The following is a 13,699-nucleotide window of genomic DNA, read 5'->3' as shown; positions in this document are numbered from 1 at the left end:
CATAGTACACAGAACAAAGCGGTACAGCGCTCCAAAAATGACTCGTGTAAAATAATTCAAGCAGGAAAACCAACGGTCTAATCTTTAGGAATTAAAAAAAAAATCGAGAAACATCTATGAACCACATCAACAAACGACAACCACTGAACAACAACCCTTGGGTTGACCTGGTGGTATTGGATTGACTGCACGCCTTTTCTCTCTTTATACTATATATGTACATGTACAAAAAAGTATATATACTATAGTGAGCATGATATATCCTGACACTGATTCTACCAGCATCCAAACTTTTACCTCGAAATAAAACTTTTGATGGAATGCATTGCAGCATGAATGTTTGACTGCAAGTTCTTACTAATTGACGTTTGAATAAATCTGAAATTTTGCTGTCGGAGTGTAGTTTTGATTGTTTCTACCGGGAAGGTTATTATTGTTAGTTAGGTGAGAATTAAAAATTAGTTGAAATATGTTGCGACTAAACATTCAAGTTCTTAAAACATTTGGTCTCTTGGCTTAGCAATATGGCTTAGCAATGTAATGTCCACTATTCAGATATCGACGCTATGAGTATGCATCGTACAAGGAAAGGAGAATTAATGTTCTTTCATTGTAGAATTGTTCACTGTGAAAATTTTTAAATGTATACGAAATGCCTGCAAGATTTACTGACGATCACATTTTGCAAGAACCGCGCGCAGAAGCGGATTTTTCAGCGTCATTTGCATTCATTTCGTATAATTATATACAAACCACAACTCTCCAGCCTTTTAGTTACAAATCTTCGAAAATTGACACAAAAATTGTATGAAATTAGCATTGTGAATGCAAAAGTAGAATTAAGGCAACCAAAACTTTCTTGGTAGAAATGGCCAAGTACCTGAATTAAAAGTATTAGATATTATTTACGTGAATATCATCGGATTATAATTTATTCATGTAATTTTTACATGTTCTATCAATAACTGTTGTTCATAACACTTTTAATTGCAAAATAAATCACAAATCACATGATGTATATGGAAAAACTGTCTGCGAATAACTACAAGGAAGACGACATAATTCAATTGCCATACATGTACATGTATAGCATTGAAATATTGACAAAATAAAAGATTTTCGTAAAAAGTATATGTATGAACTTGTATACGTTTTCTATTTGAAAAATCAGCTTTAAAGTTAAAAAAAACATGTTTTCATTTTTTGTTCAATTTGAAGTTTTATAAGACTTTAAAATCTTTGTTAAAGAAGAAATATACATATGTATGTAAATACGGTAAAAACTGTGCTTATTCGCAAAAAAATCAATATTTGGACTTTTCCGTAAATTTTTATTTTCCCCGCGTTTTTCCGCTAACACTTTCTTGCAGTTCGCCTACACTATGACGTTAGGGTACAGTAACGTCATAATACAGAGCCAGACTGGATGGAAAAACATGCCTTGGCACTGAACGTATATTTTTACGATTTCGCCGTGGCATTGAAAGGGTTAAGGTTGGCTCAAAGCCGATGGAAGACTCCGATGATCCTAAATGTAATTTTATCTTTTTAATTGTGTTTTTCTGCCGATTTGACAAAAAAATCTATTATAAATATGAGCCTGAATTGCTCCTCATTGGTTTGTTAATTGACATCAAAATTCCTAGACTTGTTTGATTATCCCACTAACAACCATTTTATTAAAGAATTATATTCATTAGGTAAGGAGTAGGGGCAATAAGGGCCAAAATCGGCCCCAATTTTCACAAAAAAACAAAGTTCCTTCACAGTTATATATTACCAACTAAAATAATCATTATAAAGTGTGTTTTCAGAAAACATGTTATTTTCGGCAAAAATCACGTTCCGTGACGTCACAATAGAACATCGAAAACGCCATGATTTGTAATTATTGCTTAAAAAACAAAGATTTTCAGTACATTTTACGAGAATTCGTACCCTCCGCAGGTATGTGCCAAAATTTCCTTTAAACGATAAACGGAACTATAAACAAACAAAATAGTAGCAAAATATTGTTTTGGCACATGCATGCGGAGGGTATTAATTTGTTGTCAAAAGCGGAATCGTTTCTTCTCGGGAGGCATTGAACGCCTGACGTTATACCCCTTTCAGATAACCAGTCTACTCGCAAATACAACTTAACTTCCACATGATGCAAATTAATATTATGCCTCTGAATGTGGATTGTTTTAAAACTTTTTTTAGTCGTCTTCGTCTCTTTCATGGTTTGTTGTTGATATGAGTGACTGTGGATAAAAATAGAGAGGGCAAACGATGTCCGGTAAAACATTGAAAAAAAAAAACATAAATACAATTAAATTTAAAAAAATCAGTATAGAACTTAATTCTACATTGACTTTATTGATTTGCGACATGTAAAATATTTAGATCGGCTGATCACTTTATATAACATGATCATAGAAAAGTAGTTGCGGACATTTGAAAAATCCAGTTCAGACGATTGAAGACCTCTTTTAGGACAACCACAAAAGAAAAGCGTCTATAGTTACCAGCAGATCTACTTAGCTCAACTTATTTAGAGAATAGCTGTGCAAAGGCAAGGATTTGTATAGTAAGAAGGTTCTTACCATACAAATTATTAATTTCGATTGCAATTCAAAAGGGTATGTTGATTATTTTACTTATCAATTTATCTAAACAGAAATATGCGGGGTTCCGTACAGTATATTGTATTTAAAATATTAATCTTCTCACGTACCGTGAAACTGCAAGAATTTTCACGATCATTTCAACTTAAAAAACTTACATGAATCCGTAAGAAAATCAAAAACATACCAAAAATAAATTGGTATTTTGAACAATAAAATTTAACAGTTCGTAATATTATATTATTAATATTGCCGCGGGCGATGCCACGAAAAGAAATCATTTACGGAGTCTGAAAACTACTTGCTCTAAGAAACTTTTTTGAGTTTCTTTTCTATAACGTTATATTATAACTATATACATTATAAATAAACAATGAAAAGATCACAATGTATCCTACAATTTGAAGTTCTAGATTAAAATAGTGTAATTTCTTAGATATCGTATGCTCAAGACACTTTTCTAACGTATTGTTGAATTTAAGTACCTGTAATTTATCACATAGTAAGCAGTTGAAGCGATAGCCGTGAGGTTAAGGTCGTCAGTTTTGAAGTGCGAAGATACCGAGTTCGAATCTCGAGATTTTATTAAATTTTTTTTTTTGGCATAATTATTTTTTTAATATTGTCATAACGTTTTAAAGACAATAACAATCAAAACCAAGGAGTAAACAAAGACTCACAAAACCAAAGGACCTTTACATCAACAGTTATAAATAATGACTATTGAAACAACACGAACTCCACTAAAAAGAATGATTTTTAATGATGAGATTTTTTTTATAGATATTTACTGAAGAGCAGTAAGCATGTGATTTTGAAGAGAGACATTATACTTCACCTGAATGTACTAGCAGTTGTCACTTACATACTTAATGGTCCCATACTTTAGGTATTACTTATCTTTTTTTTCTGATTCGTTTCTCAAAGCATTTGTGCTCGAATAAAGTTTTAATGATGATTAATTGATAACATTATTTATCATGCACAGAAACGAAAAAGACTACTTTTTGACAGTTTGTAGTGTGCGGCTATAGAAGTACTTATCTTTTATTTTTAAATTGAAAAAATGGTTATTAATATTTTCATAGTAATTTTGATAAACTTTCTAAACATAAAATGTTTACTTAATACCCTATCATATTAAGTTCAAAATAAAGAATACATTATTTTGATAATCTTTTTTTGTTCAACAGATTTTAAGCAGGTTTAAACAATGCAAGTGTATGATGGGTGAAAGGAATACGTCGGTTCCTGATAGGAACTCTTGATCTTAAGGTGAGAATAGAATTAAGAGAAATTGACTGCGTGCTTTAAATTCTAGTAATTATGATAAACGTATTTTGATGAGAGCATGTATTACTTACATTTCGAGAACACTTAAGAGCTTCGCATATTGAGTAGATACTTTTTTGTTGAATATTTTATGTTTCCCCCTGTTTGTCTTTGTTTGTGGGTGTTGTTATAGGGGTGGTGTTCAGCAGCTGTCCTATGAATGTTTATCCGTTATATCTTTGTATTCCTGTTTTTAGGTTGTATATCTAATATGTGAAGAGTTTAAGATTTATTTATTATCATTAACTATCCGTGATTTTTATACTGACATAAACACTTTTGTTAGTAGGTTCCATTTATAGCTAATTTCCTAATACATGTAGAGCAAGACTTTGGCTAGCTTGTTTGCTTTGTTTTTAGATTATGTAAAATTGTAATTGGGATAACGTCCAATCAAATTTAAAAAGTAATATATACATGTTTAACTACGTCTGAGTATATATATATATATATATTGTTTGAAGATGCTAATTTTTATTACAAAACTTGATTAAATGTTTATACAAACATAGCAAGCAAGCCAACCAAAGTTTTATTCTACACGCAGTAGGAAATTAGCTGTAAACGTTAAACAATAATTAAGTATGGACAATCAGGGTTGAATACCGCATATTCTAAAACTGATATTTCGTGAAGAAATTGACATGTATTAAACAAAAAAGTAAACACACACACGTGCACAGACAAATACACACAACAAAACAAAGAAACGTACGCACCATGGTATTTTCAGGCTAAAACAATCTATTTACGATATTGTATTTTATCATTTTAAATCACACTTTGGATATTCTGCATGTTATTCTGATTTACCTCATGCTAAGTGTTTAAATATTTCCATTTCTAATTTTCAGAGAATGTCAACGCCCAGAAACTATAATTGCATTTTGTGTTCAAAAAGACCAAAAACCAGAGACAGGCGAAAACTCATAGGACCCAACAATAAATCACTACGTAAATGTTTACAACAAAAGTTTTTCATTGAACATGACAAAATTAATCACGCTAACAGTGTTATATGTAATAAGTGCAGAATACGATGCTCTCGAGAAATTGACACAAATGAAAGATGCCCCATACAAACTACAATATCTGAATCAATTAATGATGACACAGAGTACGTCCCTCCAGCAAAGTATGCTAGATGTCATCCATGTAAATCTCCACCAAGTATCGCACTGCCTATACCATCAGCTGGAGGTGGCCACTCGCAGTGTGTTGTGTGTAAACGCCGAGGTCCAAAGCTAGTAGTTGTCCCAACAAACGCTAGATTTAATATATTTTTGGATAAACTCATTATACTCACAGTTGGTGCCAGATGTTGTCCAGGACACTTGTGCAATGACATATTTTTACCTGATGCACTTGACAGAATTTCACATTCGCAGTCTTCGTCTATTTTCAACCGTACTGATTTAATGGACCTAATTACGCAAATCCGAGATATGGCTTTGAGAGGAAGCAAGCGGCGAATAGATTTTGATACAGAAAATGCACTAACAAGCTCAGACATTTTAAATTTAACAGGCCTTTCTAAGGAAAGCTTTAATGACCTATGTTCAATTGTCCAAAAGGGTAATTTGCGAGATTCTCGGACTCGAAGTGTCCGGACATGTATTGGAATATTTCTAACAAAATTGAAGTCTGGTTTATCAAATAAACTTTTATCAACACTTTTTAATCTTGGTAAAGATTCTGTTAGACGTGCTATTGCATCAGCTAGAAAATACTTGTCTGAAAATTTTGTTCCCTCTAATCTAGGATTTAATCATATAAGTAGGGAAGAGGTTATAACATCGCATACTCGACCTCTAGCGCAATCACTGTTCGGAAAAGGAATGTATCCTGCAATTATAGTCGCAGATGGCACTTATATCTATATCCAGAAAAGTTCACAATTCAAGTTCCAACGTAAATGTTTTAGCATGCACAAACATCGACCATTGGTTAAACCAATGGTCTTTGTAACAACTTCTGGTTACATAATAAGTGTAATTGGACCGTACTTTAGCGACGGCAAAAACAACGATGCACAAATAATGAAGCACATAATTCAACATGACATTGAAGAATTTAAAGAATGGGTGACTGAGGATGACATAATGATTGTCGATCGTGGCTTTAGAGATGCACTTGACTTACTGCAAGAAATGGGTATTCAAACAAAAATGCCAGCTTTTAATAAAAAAGGGGAGTCTCAACTTCCAGTTGAAGACAGCAACGTAACAAGACTTGTTACAAAAATCCGTTGGGTGGTAGAGTCCGTTAATGGCCGCATTAAATCATGGAAATATCTTGATAGAGTTTTACCAAATAGCCAGATTCCGTTTGTATCTGATTATGTAAATATTGCCTGTGCAATCATGAACAAATATTGGCCAGAACTAAATACAGGTGACTTAGAACAAGATGAACAATTGGCGTCTAAAATGCTTTATCTTTCAAAGCAAAAGAACTTACTCCATGAGAAAATAATAGAGGAAGGCCTTGACAAACGTTCTTGTAAATGGCAAAAGATTGATGCTTCATCCGCCCCTACTTTTCCTCGTTTATCAGAAGAAGATATAAGAAATATTACTGTTGGAGTCTACCAACTAAAACTTGCTCCATGTTATACCAGAGAACACCTAGATGACGATGGTAATTATGAAGTTTTTACATGTGACCATGAAGAGAATCTTTTGTGTGCTAAAATTCAGTCAAGACATATATCATCAAAACGCTATCGTGTATGGGTTAAATATGATGACATTAGTGTCGTGGGTTGGTATTGCCAGTGCAAAGCCGGAAGTCGTGTTGTAGGAACCTGCTCCCATGTTACAGCCTTAATTTGGTATCTTGGTATTGGAAAGTACACGGATAACATTTTTGAAAACTGTCGTGATTGGAGCAAATATCTTCTCGACGCTCGTAACCTGCCAGATCCAGTTACTGTTGACGAAAGTGACAACGAGGAAGCAAATGATGAAGAGTGAATGACATGAAATTTCATAATTTGTTTTTCAATTTGGAAGAAATGACAAAACGTTTAATTCCTTTTTTAATCATATACTGTACATATTTTGTCAGCGGCCAACCGTATCAAGTTGTAGTTTGTGGTTTATTTTTTGAATTTCTCAGACAATAACTTCATGTTTTCTAATATGTTGATTTACTAGTTCAACATATTTCTTCATATACACGTTTTTCATGTGACTATTTCTAATTAATTGTAAAATTTAACAAATAGGTACATAACTCATTAAGACTTATGTTCATGATAAGGCATAATGACAGTGTATGTTCTTTATAGCTTGTGACTTGGGTATTTAGAGTATATCCATTCCTTGCTAAAGGAAAATTGCGGACAGCAGAAAATAAAGAATAATTTGTCACATAATGCAGAATTGATGAATATTTTACAAGATTCTTTGATAAAAATACTGTATGCATATGCCTATTGTTAATTCTATTTCCAGTGTAGATGTCCACATTAAACGGAGACCTATGAAAGTTCTAAGTGAGAATTAATATAGATAAGGACCCAATAACAAATCAATTGATAAAAAAGCAGATATATATTTTTTTTCGAATTGGTATACTGTTCACGGTAGATCTGATTCTTTTTCTGGGCATATTTCTGGGCATCTTAGAAAAATAATCTTGGTTTAAGAATATTGTAGAAAGTATCATTAACAAACAAGACTTGAAATTTAAAATTGCTCCTTTTCAAAAATTAAGTGTCTTCAAGTGTATTTAAAATATTTAGAGAGAATTATCATTTTCAAATGATCATACAGAATTTTATAGGACAATTTGTTGGTTTTTTTTTTCTTCATGGAAACAGGGCCTATTACTGACATTTTGATTTGATGTTTCTGAAATATTTATGAAAAACAATTTTCTCCTTTAATTTTAAACAATTCTATTATTGAATTTTTCCTCAATAAGGAAAAAATTATTTCTCCTATTTAACCTTATGAAATAACTGTGGTTTTGTTAAGTCCAATAATTTCGAGAAAAAAAACTAAGGTCTATGACCTAGGTTTTACCATGTTTATATTGAAAATCGAAAATATATTGATCCAGAGGTCTTAAAAGAGAGAGAAAAATATATCGTCCAACATTTAAACACCCATTGCAAGCTATCTCATGTATCTGAAAGCGCTTATCTAGGATTTGATTATTTTTAGGTATGTTTCTGTTGCCATAGCAACGGTAACCATGTTATTGTAAGTTTATTGAATTTTAAAGAAATATCATAAAATAGCATTTGTACACTGTATGAGTTGAAAAATAGCATTTCCTTAATCAACTGAATGTTAAAATAGTATATGCTACATTGATACTTCAAAACGGCTACAAATAAAAATATTCCATGAAAATAGACGATATTTTTATTTATCTGTCATCAGTTTTAAAAGTTTCGTGCGCAAAAACGGCTTGAGATATGAACAAAATCTTTTCTGTTCTATAAATTGGATAGTTTAGGCATGATTTTCAGAAAAAATGAATTTGTTCTAGGCTGGGGCCGATTTTGGCCCTTATTGCCCCTACTCCTTTATTCATCAATTCAACGCTCAAATACCGCTTGCTACATATAGATGGAATGGTAGTATGCCAGTGTTAAAAAGTCAAAAATAGATCGTGAGAAAACGATTCCGGGTTGAAAACTCAAACCGAGGGGAAAACATCAACTAGAACAGGAAAACAAACAACAAACAGGAACACTGAACTTCAAATAAAACAAACGCCAACACACATAGAAACGAAATATTTTATAACAACTGCCATATCTCTGACTTGGTACAGGACATTTTGAGAAAAATATATTTGATTGAACCAGGTTTAATGACTAGCCAAACATTCTGCTCCCCTAACAGCTATCAGGTTTAAAAGTATATACGGCATTCTTGTCTCCTAATTTTTCTTGTTTGTCTCCGTACTTTTTACTTGCCTAGTTGTTGTATGGTTCTTTATCTTCTTGGTTTATAATTTCCAATTCAAAGTTGTATCTTTGTTATTCTTTTTAATTATATATGTTCAATGTTATTCCTCAACAATGAAACGTAAATGAAAAGTATTGAAGTACATTCTACCATGTTTGATTTAAAATCTATATTTACCAAGTTCCAATTAGGTTTGTTTCGCCATCAAACGACCGCTAACCACATATAAAGGTTACAGACTGACTACTGCTATTAGCAATAATATAATAGTCCAGAAAATAGGAAAAAAAATATGCCAAATCTGGATGGTCATTAATCTACTTTGTTATTAGATTATATTTATTGGTTGACACCAACAAAAGAAGTTAATAGTAAGATAATAAATCTGTAATTTAAATGACAAAATAAGAATATGTAATGAATTAGTTATGTGTATTTGGGTTAGTGATTGACTTTGTATTTGACTAACGTCTGATTGCAACATATGACGCATATTCAGACATGTATAATTTATCATTTGAAGGATACTGATTAGACTGCTTTATTTATGCTGTGTACACAAGATGACAGACAAGTGTTTGATGCTAGAATTATAACCTTTAGACTGTCTTGCTTGAAATATATCGGTTATGTTTAACTTATAAACAGCGAATTTGAATATAATAAATAAAAACGTATATCTATTTATAGAACAGCAATGACTGCTGCTTAGTCGATTAATCTCCTACAATACTCATAAAATGTCATCTACTGATATTAAGAGCAATTCGGACACTCGACCGTTAAATAAAAATTGTATGTTTTTTTCGTGTTGACGTTTGTGTCACTAATATCGATGCTACAGTGGAGATCAGTTCTTACCTCTCATAAATTCTGTCAGAATCTGTCAGGAGAACTGTTCTAGAACAGTATGTAGAACTGTCAGCCTGACACCTTTTAGTCAGTTCTAGGTTAGAACTGTTCTAGCTAGAACTGATTTGGTCAGTTCTACCTAGAACTGATTTGGACAGTTCTAGCTAGAACTGATCCTGACACTTCTACCCTAGAACAGTTTTAGACAGTTCTAGCTAGAACTGACCAAATCTTTGGTCAGTTCTACTTCTAGAACAGTTCTACGGTTAGAATTGATTTCAAATTCTACGGCTAGAATTGATTTATAAATTCTACGGCTAAAATTGATTTATAAATTCTACGGCTAGAATTGATTTATAAGTTTTAAGAAATATTTGTCTTAATATAAAAGCTTCGGCAAAATAGCGATTAATATTATATAGAGTTTTGCTATTTTGCCGGTTTTATTTCAGATTTATAATCGGCAAGAGAACATGTTTAACCCCGCCATATTCTGCATGCATGTGCCTGTTCCAAGTCAGGAGCCCGTAATTCATTTATTTTCTTTTGTTGATGTGTAACATAAACATTTTTAATATTTGTTTTTCTTTCATTTTTTGTACATAAATTAGGCCGTTGAATTGTTTTACATTTGTTATTCTGGGAGTCAGGATGGCTCGTTATCACATAACAAAATTATCTGACCTCATTAATCAAATGTAATATTTGTTTACGAGTAGTTTTCATACCTCGGACGGACCTGTTTAACAAAAATCTTTTGACCACATCAATCTAAACTGACATTATTTGCTCTTTCTTTCTGCAAGTCTATATAGCTGCACAGTACTTCAGTTTTAATTTTAGGTCAAGAGGGACTGTACTTTACAAGTTACAGCAATATTGGAAAACAATTTTGTTCGCATCAATTTATAGTGCCAGCATGCAGGGGCAGATCCAGCCATTTTAAAAGGGGGGGGGGGGGGTTCCAACTATATGTTCCCATTCAAATGCATTGATCGTAAAAAAAAGGGGGGTTCCAACTCCTGAACCCCCCCCCCCCTTGATCTGCCAATGAGCATGTCCTCTTTTTATTCAAAATATTGAATCGTAAACAAATATCAGTAGTTTTCATACTTCAGACTGAGTCGTATAATAAAGTCTTTTGACCGTTTCAACCAAAACTTACCATATTTGCTTTTTTTTTATGTAAATCTAAATAGCTGCACAGTAGTTCAGTTATAATTTTAGGTCAAGAGGGACTGTAGTATATAAATAATTACAATATTGGAAATCAATGACCACAATTTTTTTTCTCGCATCAATTGAGAGTGCAAGCATTTCCTATTTTTATTCAAAATATCGCATCAGAAACAAATATCAGTAGTTTTCATACCTCAGACTGACAGTAACATGTAATCATGTAACAAAATTATTTTTCTGCATCAATCAAAACTGACCATACTTGACAGCATCAACCAAAACTGACCATATTTGACCGCATCAACCAAAACTGACCATATTTGACCGCATCAACCAAAACTGACCATATTTCCTCTTTTTTATGTAACTCTTATAGTCGCATAGTAAATCTGTAATATTTTTATGTAAGGATGGATTGTAAAATCATGAAAATACAAATGATAGAAATATTGGAACACAATGCTACCTAATTTCATTTGCATCAATTTAGAATGCCAGCATGTCCTCTTTTTATTCAAAATATTGCATCATAAACAAATATCAGTAGTTTTCATACCTCAGACTGACTGGTATAACAAAATAATTTGTCCGCATCAACCAAAACTGACCATATTTGCACTTTATTATGCATATGATGTCAATCTTAATAGCCGCAAAGTAAATCACGTATATTTTTATATCAGGATGGATTGTTTAATATAAATGAAAGCAATATTGGAAAATAAAATTATGCTCACATCAGTTTATAGTGCCAGCATGTCCTCTTTTTCATCAAAATTTTGAATCGTAAACTAATTTCCGTAGTTTTGATATCTCAGACTGACTCATGAATATAACAAAATTATTTGTCCGCATCAACCAAAACTGACAATATTTGACAGCATCAACCAAAACTGACCAAATGTGACAGCATCAACCAAAACTGACCATAATTACACTTTGTTATGTAAATCTTAATATATATATAGCCACATACTAAATCACTTATAGTAATACATATTACGATGGATTGTACAATTCAAATGACAGCAATATCAATGAATATTGGAACACATTGGCTACAAAAAAATTTCCACATCAATTTAGAATATCAAGAAGTCCTCTTTTTATTCAAAATATTGAATTGTAAACAAATTTCAGTGGTTTCGATATATCAGACTGAGTGAGAGTTGTTTTAACAAAATTATTTGACCGCATCAACCAAAACTGAACTTATTTACACTTATCATGTAAATATACATGTATATGGCCTCATTGTAAACATGGTAAACCAATATTATTTCTATGTGAGGACGGATCGTATGATAAAAATGACACAATACACCTTATCGCTAATCCTGGCTGACCCGGTCTCTTGAACTTTGAAGCATACAACAATGACTTTTCCATTGTGGCGTCAGATATTTTGTTTTATGACGTCAAAATTTTACGGGAACCTGTGTGATATCCAGTAATGGCAGACAAATAGCGACAAGGTGTATTTATACCATATCTAAGAATTTAGCGTGCCATTATTTCCTCTCTGTATCCATAATAATGAACCGTCATTAAACATGCTAGGGTGACTTTTGAACATGTTTACATGGTTTAAGTCAGTAGTTTGTGATGGTTTTTTTTTTAAACAAAACTATTTAATGGCATCATCCAACACTCACATGACTGATTCATATACTTTATTTTAAAAATAAAATAAAAAGTACATGTATGGGAAGTTCTCTTCTTGGAATACAATGTAGTATACTGTTAATTTAATTTGAAGAAGGCAAAGAAACATGCATGATTTTGTTTGTAGCCGAACTTCCAGGGGCAAATGTTTCATTCATGTTCTGATCCAGTATATTTTTCTGAGTTGCAGACTCCCAGATATCATTTATAATCGTTATGGATAAGTCTGGCTAAATTGACGAGATGGTGCAAATGTATATATATAGTTTTTTTTACGTTGTACAACACTTTTTCATTAATATCCCATAATTCATCCACTGTACAATTTTCGTTTGAACATTTGTCAAAACAGAATCTTAAATGAATGTAAATCCAAGGCAAACAAGGTAAATTACTATGAAAATTCCATGAATTAAATGCAGAGTTTTATTTATGAAGAGACTGTTAAAAACGGGGAAGTCAACGAAGAAACGTAAACAATGATGTTTCCGTATGCAATCTTATAAAAATATTTCTCCGATGAGTTGGGTAACCATCTATTCACTTCGATATTTTTACATGTAACGTAATAAAAGTCGTTTGATCAGTAAAAAATATAGAAAATCTGCTTTTTAATATATAGCAAAGTAATTGGAAGTGATTTATTTCTTCTAAATTCTAAAGTGCCCTTATTGCAGTGACGTCATTTAGAATCCTGACTGATTTAGTCAGTTCTGCTGACAGTTCTACGGTTAGAAGTGATTTGGACAGTTCTACCTAGAACTGATTTAGACAGTTCTACCCTAGAACTGATCCTGACAGTTCTACCTAGAACTGATTTAGTCAGTTCTACCTAGAACTGATTCTGACAGTTCTACTTAGAACAGTTCTAGGGTAGAACTGTTCTAGGTAGAACTGTTCTAGGACAGGTTAGAACAGTTCTATGACAGAATATTCTGACAGTTCTAATGAGAGGTTAGAAGTGATCTCCACTGTATGTATATTGTCTTATATTTCGTAATTTCTAATATGGAATCATTTTTCTGTTGCATGGACAGTTTGTTCGTTTTGGTTCTGACCATAATATATAATGTTGGAGAGAAGCCATTGGTGAAGATGCACGTGCACTCACAAAAGCGACAGTGCTCTTATGGG

At 32.4% G+C, this 13,699-nt stretch overlaps 1 protein-coding gene across 1 annotated transcript; it reads left to right on the top strand.

Annotated features, from left to right (window-relative positions):
• Window positions 1–2,662: 2,662 nt before the first annotated feature.
• On the top strand, window positions 2,663–8,486 carry LOC143047631 (uncharacterized). The gene is made up of 3 exons (XM_076220795.1): window positions 2,663–3,498; window positions 3,803–3,884; window positions 4,796–8,486. Exon 3 carries the CDS (start codon window positions 4,799–4,801, stop codon window positions 6,914–6,916), a length of 2,118 nt encoding a protein of 705 aa, XP_076076910.1. The 5' UTR covers window positions 2,663–3,498; window positions 3,803–3,884; window positions 4,796–4,798; the 3' UTR covers window positions 6,917–8,486.
• Window positions 8,487–13,699: the final 5,213 nt, after the last annotated feature.

This window comes from Mytilus galloprovincialis, chromosome 10, assembly GCF_965363235.1.
Source record: "Mytilus galloprovincialis chromosome 10, xbMytGall1.hap1.1, whole genome shotgun sequence".
Taxonomy (NCBI): domain Eukaryota; kingdom Metazoa; phylum Mollusca; class Bivalvia; order Mytilida; family Mytilidae; genus Mytilus; species Mytilus galloprovincialis.
This window is presented reverse-complemented; position numbering and strand designations above follow the sequence as displayed.